General features: G+C 36.7%; 1 protein-coding gene across 2 annotated transcripts; it reads right to left on the minus strand.

Annotated features, from left to right (window-relative positions):
• Positions 1 to 638: 638 nt before the first annotated feature.
• LOC120175974 lies at positions 639 to 1,359 on the minus strand. 2 transcript variants are annotated; one of them, XM_039182505.1, is made up of 2 exons: positions 1,110 to 1,359; positions 639 to 1,031 (listed from the first exon to the last, which is right to left on the minus strand). In XM_039182505.1, the coding sequence occupies exons 1-2, from the start codon at positions 1,205 to 1,207 to the stop codon at positions 767 to 769; spliced, it is 363 nt and encodes a 120-aa protein (XP_039038436.1). In that variant the 5' UTR covers positions 1,208 to 1,359; the 3' UTR covers positions 639 to 766. The 2 variants fall into 2 exon arrangements, with proteins under 2 accessions (XP_039038436.1, XP_039038435.1); XM_039182504.1 differs by having other exon boundaries at positions 639 to 1,040.
• Between the last annotated feature and the right edge of the window lie 14,090 nt (positions 1,360 to 15,449).

Raw genomic sequence — 15,449 nt, forward strand, 5'->3', positions numbered from 1 at the left:
GTGGAGGGAAGAGAGTTTAATCAGCTGTGTCTGTACTTTGGAGATATTTGTTTGGTTTACCATCATTTTATTTTATCTTCTTCACAGAATAAAGGAATATAATATAAAATTACCCATTTTGCAGACAATTCTTTTCTTGGTTTTCTCTTCTAAAAAACTAATCATGGGGGGCTCGAAATTAAAGGCCTTGAATGAATCTAAAAATGTTTGCAGCTTTGGTTGGCATGAATTTTCTGGCTAAAAAGGCAAAACAAGTTAAGTGCATTGAATTCTCCTCATCAGCAGATTCCAGGAAGCCAAGGGAAATGTATGTGCAACCCTTTGCTGGTGACAAAACAAACCTAGCTAGCTAGTAGGTACTGCATAAATATAATCAGCCTAAAAACTCCCATACTGATCACAACTTTTTGTTCTGTCAGAGTCAGGTTATGTTTTTCAATTAACATTTTTCATGCACGAAACCCTTTCTCATCGGTCGTCATGCTTCAATAATTTTCCTTCACCTTATAAACAGTAGGACAAACGGGGGCAGACAAAGAATCGAAGGGGGGAAAAAGGCTTAAAAACTTGTGCCACCGTTTCATTTTATAAAAAGTTCTACATTATTTTATTAGCAATTTACAGGGAAAAGGTGAAACTGAAACCTCAAAAGAAGACACTACTGGATTAAACCTTAGAAACATTTGCTTAGTTGCTACTAGTACCAGTACAGAAAAGGTTCTCCTGTTTTTTTCTTGGTAGATGGGTTGTTTTTTGAAGTGTTTTTTTAACACATGACATCCTTGAGAAGCTTGTACCTGCGTGTTGTTGGCCTTGGAGAAGGAGCGCCACTGCGCTTCCCTTTTTGATTCTCATAATCTCGATCATGTTGCTTGATTTTGTCACCCGAATACTCTGATAGCTTCACAATCATTCCAGTTCCGTTCCCACCCGGTGATTTCTTTGAAGAGCTTCCGTGCCTCGAGTTTCTTTCTTCGCTTTGGCACCAATCACACCGTAAAGTCGGCTCCGAGAACTCGCTGTAATAGTTACTGCAATACCTGCCATGATCAATAAATAAGATGATGATAGCTTTCATGCGTGGAAGGACATAAGAGAAGAAGACATACGAGTGCTGAAAGCGGTTGTGGCATTTGTTGCAGCGGAAGAGTTTGTCGGCGAAACCAACGTCTCCGCACATGCAGCAGACAGTTTGAAGATCCACCATAACTGAACAAGAAGGCGTTGAATTATTAAAAAGACGAAGAAGATTTGATGGGGGAGATTAATAAAATGGGAGGAAGATAACTGCAACTACAAGAGAGGCATATAATGAAAGATGGTTTCAGAATTGAGAGTCGGTTGGCGTATACATCATGTTGTGACTTGTGAAGCTTTTATATGGAAAAGAGAGATCAATTATTTTATATATCCATAGCCATAGGTAGACCACAAGTTGCTTGCAGTCGTTTTCAGTTACAGTGGGAAGGGAGAGAATAGATATGATCCTTAAAATTTATGTCCTCGGAATGACAGTTTTGTCCTGGCTTGGTCTGCCCTATTCTTTTCTCCCATCTCTCTGTTTCTTTTCTCCCTTGCAATTTACTGTTGTGCCACTGGCAACTTATGAGCTTCCGCCCCCACGAGCCTCCTCATTTCATTTATCGTTTTTTTTAAGTTTAATAGGAAAGTAAGTGTCTAAATTATATTATTTTTTAAATAGATGTTTAAATTTTTTATTTATTCTAATATCAAACGTTATAAAAATTATCATTTTAGGTGTCTCGGTCGTAACTATATTTAAAAATCTTCATAAAATCACACATTTTACATTCTAGTAATTTTTTAAAAAAATTAAAAAATTAAAAAACTTAAAAAATTTATTTATAAAAAACTCAAATTTATCTAAAATTACATAAACCCAAAATCCCGAACCCTTACCCTAACCTTACCTTCCTTTTCGGCCGCAACCACCGTTTTTGTCGCAGTCCTGGCCATCTCTATAATATGACGATGTCGTCTTTGCCGTGGAGTTGCGATGGTCATCGTGGAGTCGTAGTATCTTTGTTCGTCACAATCTAGAGTTCATAAGTTGTTGTTATGGTGGTTGTTTGTCGGATAACTGGTAGTGATGTAAGGCTAACCAGGCTTCTTCAATAATGGAGAAGTTGGCAACCTTGTTGTTTCCCGATCTAGGAGAGACACCAAATGCTACACCTTGGATTGAAAGTAATCTGCACAAAAGAAGAAGAATTGTTTAATTAATATGATAATTAAGAAATTAAAAGTGAATGGAATTGGAAAGAATAGAAATGGAAAGGAATGTTATCAAGATGGGCTGCGGAAGTGTTGAATAAATCTCCTTCAAGTGATGTTGACTTCGGCCTCCAATGGTGGTGATGAAGTATGCCTTGTTTATGAATGAAGGATGATTTAATAGTGATGAAATGTTATTGGAATGGTGGTAGAGTTGGTGTGAAAGTGATGGACTATGGTGATGTTATAGGCGTGAAAATGGTGATGGAAGGTGGTGATGAATAGATAGTATCTTATAAAACTAAGAAGGAACCAATGCTATAAAGGAGCAAAGACCCGTTTCTTATAAGTTCTATAAGGGATGGTATGAAAGGACTTTGACCCACTAGTTATTTAAACTAGGAACCAGAAGTATCCAGGTGAAGGAATGACGCCACAAGCTTTAGAAAGGCTTGCTTAATCGATATAGTTCTAAAAAGAACTTGAAGAGAGAATAATCTCACAAAAGGATTTTTAATTGATCAAAGGGTAGTTTACAAATGAATGCCAAAGCCTATTTATAGATTTGTAAAGGCTTGGCCGAATAAATACATGCCTTTTCGGCAAAGTACATGTCTTAAAACGAAAATAAATGATGCTTGGATGAGGGGAGATGTCTTTGGTCGAATGGTTCCCATATCTCTTCATCTTGGCGCCAACTTGAAGCATGATGATGTTTAGGCCGAATAGAGAGAAGCCTTTTCATTTTGGCGCCTATTTCATTCACATGCAAAGCACATGGGTTGCTAGTCATGTGGCACTCACATGGATGGTGTAGAATGCTTAAGGCGTGGATTCCTCCATGGCGTGAAGATGAACAGTAACTTATGCGTGACTTGGCATCAAACATGTGTCTAGGTGACATGGCATCAATGGGGCAGCAACTAATTATGAAAGGTCACATTTGTGTGAAACAGCCTTTCATCATTTGAGCTACTTCCCATGAGTTTGAGCTGAAGTTGAGTTGACCATAGATGAAGGACATGTGTACAAGTCATAGGACAGCTCCTTGTGAAAAAGCACTTCTCGGAATGGGAACTCTTCGCGGAAAGGTACGAATTCATAAAATTTGACCTAGACCATATTTGTAGTGCTCTATGTGGTGAAGATGATGGTGCAACTCTCCAGCTGAAATGAAGTCTCTAGCTAGCTCAAAAGTCCAGCTAAAGTGAGCTATGAGCTCGGAGGTCAGCTGACAACTTTTCATCATTTGTTCTTCATGATCTCCCGAGTCATCTTATGTAAGATTTCCAAGCTTATTGACTCCAATTCTAGCTTTAAATCAGCTCCCATGATGTGGCCGAACATGTACCTACAAAAGAAAGCATTTATAAGCTAAGTAATATAAGATATAAATATGTGGTTCATAGATTATATTATATGTCAACATAAAACATATTATATAATCTATTATTTGGGGATGCATTTCTAAATGATTCAAAGGTTTTAATGCATTTGGTAGTAAGAGCTTCCCTGAAAAGTTTGGCCCTTGATCGAGTTATTGGTCCTTGTGGCATTACTTCCATATCCTTTGAAGGTGGCGTTGGTGTACTCACATCATCCCCCCTTCTTTTATGCGATTTGTCCCCAAATTGTCATCATCCTTGATTGGAGATAGATCTGCTATATTGAAGGTGGCACTTACATTGTATTCTCCGGGAAGATGTAACTTGTATGCATTGTCATTAATCTTCTCAATGATTTGAAAGGGACCTTCTCCTCTTGGTAAAAGCTTAGATTTCCTTTTAGTAGGAAACCTTTCCTTTCGCAAATGCACCCATACCCAATCTCCAACTTCCAAATAGAGTGGTTTACGTCCCTTATTGGCTTGTTGCTCATACTGCTTTGTTCTTCTCTCAATATTGTGCCGAACTTGTTCATGTAACTTCTTGATGAACTCAGCCTTGTTCTTGCCATCCTTGTGAACCATTTGTTCTTGAGGTAGAGGAAGAAGGTCCAAAGGAGTTAAGGGATTGAATCCATACACTACCTCGAATGGTGAAATTTTTGTGGCCGAATGAACTGACCGGTTGTAAGCAAATTCAACATGTGGTAGGCAGTCTTCCCAAGTCTTTATGTTTTTCTTGATGATGGCTCTCAAGAATGTTGATAATACTCTGTTGACTACCTCCGTTTGCCCATCAGTTTGGGGGTGACAAGTTGTTGAAAACAATAATTTAGTTCCAAGTTTGTTCCATAATGTTCTCCAAAAATGGCTAAGGAACTTGACATCTCGGTCAGAAACAATGGTCCTTGGTATGCCGTGCAATCTCACAACTTCTTTGAAGAATAGATTAGCCACATGGGTTGCATCATCGGTTTTGTGACATGGTATGAAATGGGCCACTTTGGAAAACCGATCAACCACCACAAATATAGAATCTCGCCCATTTCTTGTTTTTGGAAGACCCATCACAAAATCCATGGAAATATCAACCCATGGTGCTATAGGAATGGGAAGAGGTGTGTAAAGTCCATGAGGCATGACCTTTGACTTAGCCTTTTTGCAAACGATGCATCTATCACAAACCCGTTCAACATCCCTTTTCATCTTAGGCCAATAGAGATGTTCTTTCAAGATTTCCAATGTCTTACCGATTCCAAAATGTCCCATGAGCCCTCCTTCACGTGCTTCTCGTACCAATACTTCTCGAAAGGAACCTTGTGGAATACATAGCATTTCTTCCTTGAATAGGTACCCATCATGTCTATAGAATTTCTCCACTGCACCCTTTTCACAAGACTTGTATTTCTCTCCAAAATCATGATCATTAGCATAGTAATCTTTAAGGAAATAAAAACCAAGTAACTTAGAGTTTAAGGTGTTAAGAAGAACATACCTTCGTGAAAGGGCATCTGCAACAACATTCTCTTTACCTTTCTTGTAGTTAATGACGTATGGGAAGGACTCAAGAAATTCTATCCACTTGGCATGTAGTTTGTTGAGTTTGTGTTGGCTTTTAATATGCTTCAATGCCTCGTGATCAGTATGAATGACAAATTCCTTGGGCCATAGATAGTGTTGCCACGTCTCTAATGCCCTTATAAGAGAATACATCTCTTTGTCATAAATAGGGTAGTTTAGTGAAGCACCACTTAACTTTTCACTAAAGTATGCAACTGATCATCCCTCTTGAGTCAAAACGGCACCTATACCAATTCCAGAAGCATCACATTCTATTTCAAAAGTTTTATCGAAATTAGGAAGTACCAGAAGCGGTGCTTTAGTCAAGCATTCCTTGATGGCCGTGAATGCTTCTTCTTGTTCTTTGCCCCATTCAAAGGTAGAATTCTTTTTAATTACCCCAGTTAAGGGAGAGGCAATAGAACTAAAATTGGGTACAAATCTCCGGTAAAAACTTGCAAGTCCATGAAAACTTCTGACTTGGCTTATTGATGTAGGTCTTGGCCAGTACTGAATTGCTTTAATCTTTTCTGGATCTACTTCAAGTCCCTGTGAACTTACAATAAATCCTAAGAATGTAAGCTTGTTAGTGCAAAAAGAACATTTTTGAAGGTTAGCATAAAGTTCCTCTTTTTGGAGAGTTTCAAGTACTGACCTCAAATGTTGCAAATGATCATCCAAAGTATGGCTATAAATCAAAATATCATCGAAATATACCACACAAAACTTACCAATAAAAGCCCGAAGTACATGGTTCATTAACCTCATGAAAGTACTAGGTGCATTGGTTAGTCCAAAGGGCATAACCAACCATTCGTACAATCCTTGCTTTGTTTTGAAAGCAGATTTCCATTCATCTCCTTCTCGCATCCTAATCTGATGATATCCACTTTTAAGATCAATTTTGGAGAAGATGGTGGCACCACTTAGTTCATCCAGCATATCGTCAAGCCTTGGAATTGGATGTCGGTATTTGACAATGATCTGATTAACTGCTCGGCAATCTACACACATTCTCCATGAACCATCCTTCTTTGGTACAACCAAAACAGGAACAGCACATGGACTTAGGCTTTCTCGAATGTACCCTTTTTCCATTAACTCACCAACTTGTTTTTGAAGTTCCTTTGTTTCCTCCGGATTACTTCTATAGGCCGGTTTGTTTGGTATGGTGGCACCAGGAATGAAACCAATTTGATGTTCAATTCCTCGAAGAGGTGGAAGTCCTCTTGGTATATCTTCTAGAAACATGGCTTCGAATTCCTGTAAAAGAGAAACAACAGAAGAAGGCAAACCTTCTTGGAGATTAGTTAAAAGTAGACTTTCCTTGTACATTAGTACAATTAAAGCCTTATGTGACAGCAAATGTTTCCGAATCTCCTTTCTTCCAGCATATATGTTCAATGCTTTAGTCGTTTCTTTTTCATTGTTTTTGATTGACTCCATGCTTTTCTTCAAATCAATTTGATCTTCATTCACTTGACTAGGAGATAGTGGCATCAAAGTGAATTTCTTATCATTATGAATGATAGTATATCTGTTGGTAAAACCATCATGGATTACTCGTCGGTCGAATTGCCATGGTCTTCCCAAAAGTATATGTCCAGCATCCATTGGTACAACATCACAAAGGACTTCATCTTGATATTTGCCAATTGAGAATGGAATGACAACTGGCTTTGTGATTCTTACTTCCCCACCATCATTTAACCATTGAAGTTTATATGGATTTGGATGCTTAGAAGTCTTCAAGCCAAGTTTTTCCACCATAAGAGTGCTTGCAACATTCGTACAACTTCCTCCATCGATGATCATAAAACAAACTTTGTTGTTTACATGACAACGAGTATGGAAGATGTTTTCTCTTTGGTCATCTTCTATGATTTGAGTGCTTAAAGCCTTTTTGATGACAAAAGCTTGTCTCGAAACTGAATGGAAATCAAACGATTTTTGTGACATGGTTAGTAAAATAAATGAATAAATTAAAACCTTACCAGCACACTCACAAAAACCTCACGTGATCTCTCCAAGAAAATTCAGATTGCACTCCACTCACTCTCGTGTTTGCACTCGGGATATGATCCTTGGCTTTTTCTGATCCCCCTTCTGATCTCACCCTCTCGTTTGCCTTTTACCGCTCGATTCTCTCTTGTGGGTCTTTTTTAAGAACTAACTCAAGATTGAGCAAGTTTCTTTAGTTTGAGCGTCGGTTTAGAAATGGTTAGGGTATATGATAAAGGATGGGCTAGAAAAGGTTAAGAAAGATGATAAGGTAATGGAATAAGAAAAGATGAAAGAAAAGGAAATGAAATAGTAAATAAGTGAAGATAACTTACAACTCAAGTTGCAACACTTACTATCTTCCTTCACAAGAAACAACAAGGATACCTCCTTCAAGTTTGATGTTGGGCAGATTGTATGGTGCTTATCTTTGAGTGTACTTTGCAACTTGCTTCACTTTTCTTTTGCTTTTGATTTTCTTCTTTTTCTTTTCTTTCTTTTTCACTCCAAATTTGATGTAGGAGTCTTTTTCTTTTCTCTTTTGTTTTCTTCTTTCTTGTTGCTTTTTTTGTTGTAACACTTTGTATGTCAATCTACCAAAGCTCTGATTACCGCTTGATGTAAGGCTAACCAGGCTTCTTCAATAATGGAGAAGTTGGCAACCTTGTTGTTTCCCGATCTAGGAGAGACACCAAATGCTACACCTTGGATTGAAAGTAATCTGCACAAAAGAAGAAGAATTGTTTAATTAATATGATAATTAAGAAATTAAAAGTGAATGGAATTGGAAAGAATAGAAATGGAAAGGAATGTTATCAAGATGGGCTGCGGAAGTGTTGAATAAATCTCCTTCAAGTGATGTTGACTTCGGCCTCCAATGGTGGTGATGAAGTATGCCTTGTTTATGAATGAAGGATGATTTAATAGTGATGAAATGTTATTGGTATGGTGGTAGAGTTGGCGTGAAAGTGATGGACTATGGTGATGTTATAGGCATGAAAATGGTGATGGAAGGTGGTGATGAATAGATAGTATCTTATAAAACTAAGAAGGAACCAATGCTATAAAGGAGCAAAGACCCGTTTCTTATAAGTTCTATAAGGGATGGTATGAAAGGACTTTGACCCACTAGTTATTTAAACTAGGAACCAGAAGTATCAAGGTGAAGGAATGACGCCACAAGCTTTAGAAAGGCTTGCTTAATCGATATAGTTCTAAAAAGAACTTGAAGATAGAATAATCTCACAAAAGGATTTTTAATTGATCAAAGGGTTTAGTTTACGAATGAATGCCAAAGCCTATTTATAGATTTGTAAAGGCTTGGTCGAATAAATACATGCATTTTCAGCAAAGTACATGTCTTAAAACGAAAATAAATGATACTTGGATGAGGGAAGATCGGATAAAATGTCCTCCTTGAATCTTCTCACGGATAAAATGACAGTCAATCTCAATGTATTTTGCTTGCTCAGGGAAGATCGGATTTGATGCGATTTGTAGAGTCACCTTACTGTCGCTATACAACCTTGCAGGTTTAGTATCTTTAACCTTAAGCTCAAGCAGTAACGTTTGTAACCATACCAGCTTAGTTGTCGTTACTTCTATGCATCTATACTCGGCTTTCGTCGTTGAACATGTAATGGAAATTTGTTTTGCGTCACCGACTTCCTAGAGGCGATTTGACATAACTGATACCCTTTGATTCTAATATTCCCTATCTAACACCGATTGATCAATATTTCCGAAATAACACTTTTTCGGCTGAGGTGGCACAAAGGCGCATCCCTGGGGACGCGTTTTACCTGGGTTTTAGCTGACTGGGATGCCACGCCGATAAGGGGATGCGTTTTCATGGAGTTTTGCTGAATCGGATGCCACGCTGGTTTTTTTAATAAAGATTTAATTTTTATTGTTATTATAAATTAGTAATATATTATGTAAAGTGTTTCGGTTATAATTTAAGAATAATCGAATGTATTTTTTAAATGTGTGTTAAAGGTGGAGTGAATTTAGGTTAAAGTGTTATATGTTTCAGGGACTTTGGCATTCGCCCATTCCACGCGACATTAATCGGATGGAACTATACGGTGTCTGACTCTCGAAAAATGGAACAATAGATGAAAACCAACTTTGATCGTATTGTAGTTCTAGGAAAAATGTATGAAATTATAATATTACACGTATGGTTATTTATTTATTATTTTTTTCTATTTTGATTATCGATCTATTAATTTTATCACTTAATTATTTAAATGTTATCAATCAAGTCATATGTTGTCAATATTTAATGAAAATATTGACGCATCAGTTAATAAAATTAGTATAATTACACATTTAATCTTCAATACTTACATATTTTATCAATTTAGTCTTAATTTTATTTAATTTAATAAATTTAATCCTCCAATCAGAACATGAAATGTGTCATCGTATACATAATTTTTCTTCTTCTAACTTTTAATTTGTTTAATTTAATATTTTTCTCTAATTAGCAGGTGGAATTATTATAATATTTTAAAATTAATAATAAATTTGTTATAATAAATAATATTAATTATTATATTCAATAATTATAATTAATCATTTTAAAAAATTACCAATAAAAATAATTTATATAATATTAACCAAATATCATAAAATAATTTTTAAGTACTATTTTAAAAAAAATATGTAATTTATTTAGGTGTACATACATTGAGAAATTATAGAAAATACAATTACATTTAAATATTAGAAACAAAACCATTCATTGAAATAGAATATTAATTACATAAGGGTTAAAGGTTATGTGATGATAACAGAGTTAGACATTTTTTTCTATTGTGCTTGATGTTTCTGCAATGCCCATATCTTTTTTGTTCTGTTGACTTCTCCCGAATATCCATATCACAATGTATTCTAGTGGATTTTGGATAACCTGAGTCCTTCAATAGTAACGAATCTGGTATGATTATAATCCAAGTTTGAATCTCATATGTCTCTTTCGTTACCTATGGGCGGAAACTCAAATTCATATACCTTGAATACTTGTGAAAGTTGGTATACGAGATCAACATAATTTTTTTAGTCCAAATGCGAATGTGAGCAAGCTGCAATGACATGAGAGCGTGGATATTTGAGTGCTTGAAAGAAACCACAATCACACCACCACTATTGTAGATTAACTCTGAAAGAGTTAGCTTCAATCCCTTGCAGCAGACATGGCATTTTGGTTACACGAAACAATTCACGGGTGTGAGAAAAATTTGTAACCAACATCCCATTTGACGCAGCCATTTTTTCTGTAAATCAGCTACTAGTCTTGGGTGGTAAATATGGTCGTTCTGCATCCAAGTAAGAGCTTGTCCACCGAGCTTTGCAAAGAGTTGACCCAAACGAAAATAAGTCATTTTGACCAACGCCGTGACTGTTAAATGATGTGCCCCTTTAAGTTGAATTGATTGCTTCATCCGAGTTGGTTGTCACATGACCATAGCGATACCCCCCATTATACGCATTTGTCAACATTTCTTTGTTGATGTCCATAATTTACTTGCACCCCTTCTTATTTTTGCCAAACAATTCTTGTAGCATAGACTCAAACCTTTGAGGTAAGAGTTCGTAACCTAATCCATTAGGAATATGTAATAGTTAATATGAAGTATAAATAAGTAATACGAAAATGATTGAAAATTGGAAAAAAGTAACGTACCCATGCGCAGGACTAACTGACGTTCATCGTTCTTCTTGTATTTTCCGTAATAGTTTGCAGCAATATGACGAACACAATAACGATGTTGAACATGTGGAGGTTTCCACATTGGACCCAAAGAGTCCATTGTTGCTTTTATCCCGGCTCCTCGGTCTGAAATAATGCATACTCGTTCCCTGTGCAACATATAAATGTAAATTTTTAAGGAAAAAAGACCAAGACTCAGTGTCTTCTCCTTGAACGAGGGAAAATGCAACAGGAAGAATACTGCAGTTACCATCTTAGACCACATCCAATAATAAAACTTGCTTGTATTTCCCATATAAGAAAGTACCATCAATTTGGACAACTGGTTTAATTGGCAGCGATCAGGAACCACTCGATCATTCACGTAATGATGTTGAGTTTTGAACTCAACAATTGTCCCGGGATTAAGTCTCTGCATTACATGTAACCATCTGGGTAGCTTGTTGTAAGAGGAATCCCATTCGCTATGAAATTTGACAATGGCATTTTGTTTTTCCAACCAAGTTTTTTATAGGAGACGGTGTACCCATATTGTGACTGTATAGCAGAAATCAACACTGCAACAACTATATGAGAGCTTTTCTTCACAATGGGCATGATTTCTTGGAAAATAATGTTGGAGTCCAAGTTGAGATGATTCTGGTTTATACCTCTTGCACAACACGTATGAGGACCGTTGTATCTGGTTAGTTCCCATAAGTTGTTCTTCCTATTCCTCTTTGATACAGGGACCATCCATTTACATCCGTTGTCACGTTGGACACAGTAGCAGACATATTTCTCCGTAGTAGATCGATCAACTCGGGACTGAACTGAGTTATGAATATTGTAACTCTTTATTTCCATCATTGCTTCCTCTTTCGATGCGAACTCCATTCCAATATGTAAATCACTGTCATTGACTGATGACTGAAGTCCATAGTTGCCAACGTCAGGGAGATCCAGAAATTCATGCTAGTACATTGCATCATAATCATCCCCATACATATGTGCAGGAAGTTCAGCTGGTGTTGTATTTATGGGAACATCATCCTCATCATCATCAGAGTGTATGTTAAATTGTGGTGAGTCAGGTTCAACGAATAATCCCGTTTCAGCACCATCTGCACATGGCTCCCGAAGAGGTTCTTCTGGTGGAGTTAAGGGTTCCTCAGATAATCCAATGTTAAGGTCAAAGAAGTTGCCGCTTGCGTGTCCTCCCCTTGAACTTGAGGCCATTGTATCATGTGGGTTGTGAATAGACTACCGTCTCAATGACATTTCCATGTGTAAGTCGAAAACAGTGGCAAATTAATGTCTTCCCCTTGAAGTAAAAGAGATGTTGCCATATGGATTATTGGTGAAGCCACGTGGGTTGAGATCATAAGCATTTGGTGATGAATATCTTCCTATTGAACTTGATGGCATGGCATATGGCGTTGGATTCGTCATTAATGAAGTGAAATCATTACATATCAGTTGCGTCGGGCTATCAACTTGATCAGCTTGATATGTAATGCCAAAGTGAGAGAACATGAAAGACCACAAGAAGCACGAACCTCAATAAAAGTGGCATACATTTCAATAAGATATTGTGAACTTCCCATATGAGCATCAACCATCATAGAAACATCATCATCGTTGGAAAGCTGAAATGATGTATATGTGAGTGGAAAAAGTTCAGTAGGAAATCTATACTGAAGGGAAGATAGTCTTCTCTGACCTGCTACAAGAATCTTTAACAAAAATTTTGTGATTAACTCCTCAAGAGTGATGTTTCTCTTCAAGGTTAAGGGATATAATGATCTGATTCAAAAATAACCCCCTCTTCAGCTTCCTTAATTTCTCCATCATATAAAATAACATCAGAAAGATGACTCATTTTCAGAGAATAGAGGATTGAGATTTTGAAGAAATTTAGAGTTTGAGAATTGAAAGCTTGGGAGCTGAAGTTTGTTTTGAAAGTTTATAATACGTTGCATATAATAGTGTCTATAACAGGGGTACTATTCATGTGAAGGCGCGTTCCTGGGGGCTCGCCTTCCATTATTTTGTCAGAGAATATGTTATCATTGTCCTATTATGTCACTCATGTCCCTCAAGGGAACTATTCATGTCAGTACCTATTATGTTTGAGGGGACTTGGCAAAGTGGTGAAAGCACGTTTCTGGGGGTGTGCCTTCCATTATTTTGTCAGAGAATATGTTATCATTTCCCTATTATGTCACTCATATCCCTCGGGGGCACTATTCATATCAGTACCTGTTGTGTTTGAGGGGACTTGGTAAAGTGGTGAAAGCACGTTTCCGGGGGCGCGCCTTCCATTATTTTGTCAAAGAATATATTATCATTGCCCTATTATGTCACTCATGTCCCTTGGGGACACTATTCATGTCAGTACCTATTATGTTTGAGGGGACTTAACAAAGTGGTGAAAGCACGTTTTCGGGGAGGCGCCTTCGATTGTTATGTCAGAGAATATGCTATTATTTCCCTATTATGTGAGTCATGTCCCCGGAGACGCAACAAAGTGGTGAAATTGGGTAAATTATAACCTAAGTTCTTTTTGGAAGTTCAACAAGTTAAGGATAAAATCATACATATGGATAAATTTAAGTTCATAACTTAAATTAAAATATTATGTGAAGTTTGAATAAATTGGATAAAATGTTATGGATAAATTGAATAAATGTGAAGTGATAAGTTGGTTGTGACATTGAAATTATATGGAATGAGCATCGAAATGTTTTTACGAATTATTTTCCATTGTGAGCCTTTGTTAATGGGATTATAACACGTGGGTTTTCACGTATATGTTTTATAATGATGCTCATTAAGTACTGTGGAATTATTTTTTAAATAATTTTTACAAGACAATGTAATTTAATTTCAATTTAAGTATTGTGAACTGTAATTGGAATATAACTTTTAATTTCGAATACAATTTTAAATTTCAATTGGAATATTAAGTTGAATTTGGATTTGTATTTTAAAAACATTTAACAAACATTTAATGTTAAATTTGAATAAAAAATAACATTAAAAATATTGCTGTAACAACCATTAAACATTTAAATAACATAAAAAATTATATAAATTTTTGAAATATAACTATTTAAATAACATTAAAATACAACTGGATCACCGATGTCGTCTTCTCGAATGAGTTCCACATGGCGGTGGTTGTCTATTTCGCTGAGGATTTCTTCGTGGAACTTGTTCTTCAGTCTCCTCATCTTCACTATCATCATCATCATCATCGACATTTTCTTCGTTTGGCGTAGATGACGCTGAAGGGCCTATATAAAATAACGACCTTGGAGGAGTGTTACTAACAATCCCACCGCTTATAGAGAATTGGGAAAACTGTGAAAACATTGGCATCGATTTTTGTGATCCAGATGGAGATTGAGATGTCCATGGAAAAGCACCACCAGGCAAATAAGATGCATATGAACCATATGTTGGATTATTAAACATAACCGTATATGCACCTCCATAGGGTGTCATAAAACCCTGCGGGCTAGGAATGTAACCCTGCGGAGATGGCATATGAAATGGTGGGCTTGGTATATACCCTTGAGGAGATGGCATCTGAACTGGAGGGCTAGGCATATACCCTTGTGGCATCATCATCGGTGGATATGGATGTTGTGGTGGGACTGATGCCGAATTGATAGCTCCTTCTCTCCGTCCACGAGTCGGGGGATGATGATATTGAGATGGCGGACGTCTATCTTGGCGTCTATGAATGCTAACCCCTTGTGCTTCCACCGAAAGTAGAAATGACTTCCCGTTTTCATTAAACCACTCCATATAGTTATCCGTAATCATATGACCAGTTTCAGCGTAAAATTGTCGAGGGGGCAACTGTGCATACAGGTTATCCCAAATCGCAATCCAATCTCTGTGTCTCACCACCCAATTAACCTCTTTCTTTCCTCGTCTGTCTATGTTATGCATGTCGTCAAAATTCCTAGGTACTCCGGGAATATATTGCTTACAACAAAACTGACGGAGCACACGATCAACCAGATGCCACTCAATAATAGCAAAACATATAAGAGGTACAACTGACATCCAAATATCTAATAACCCACTCAGGTGGGGGTGGGATGCAAGCCTTTACTTCATCGCTCGCATAAGGTATGCACTGAAACTGAAATATAAATATATAATTCAAATAAATATAATATTCTAATTATACCTAGCATTTTAAATTAAAATATTCAAATTTAAACAGATTTAAAAACATACCTTAGACCCGCTTTTGTATCAATAAGTAAACGGATTTCCTCTAGTTCAGTAGGGATATCTCTATGATTTTTTCTTTTCATCGACCACCTATGAAATATAATATAAACTAAATATCACCCTATTTAATTAAAAATATTTAAATCAAAATTTAATTCAGAAATTACCTCAATAATAAAGGGAATATGTATGGCTCATTCACAATCGGGCATAAGAAAGACATGCGGAACCACGCCCATGATTAGATAAGCAGGAGACATCCACCGATAGCATTTTTTTATAATTTGTTGCACGACACATTTCTCTAAAGAGAAATGC

Source organism: Hibiscus syriacus, unplaced genomic scaffold (assembly GCF_006381635.1).
Source record: "Hibiscus syriacus cultivar Baekdansim isolate YM2019G1 unplaced genomic scaffold, ASM638163v2 tig00112221_pilon, whole genome shotgun sequence".
In the NCBI taxonomy this organism is placed as follows: domain Eukaryota; kingdom Viridiplantae; phylum Streptophyta; class Magnoliopsida; order Malvales; family Malvaceae; genus Hibiscus; species Hibiscus syriacus.

Bases quoted from the DNA above. Each gene is read 5' to 3' on its own strand.
- LOC120175974 (XM_039182504.1), bottom strand. From the start codon at position 1,207: ATGGTGGATCTTCAAACTGTCTGCTGCATGTGCGGAGACGTTGGTTTC. The intron at 1,041-1,109 runs GTATGTCTTCTT...TGATCATGGCAG, and splicing joins CACAACCGCTTTCAGCACTC to GTATTGCAGTAACTATTACA.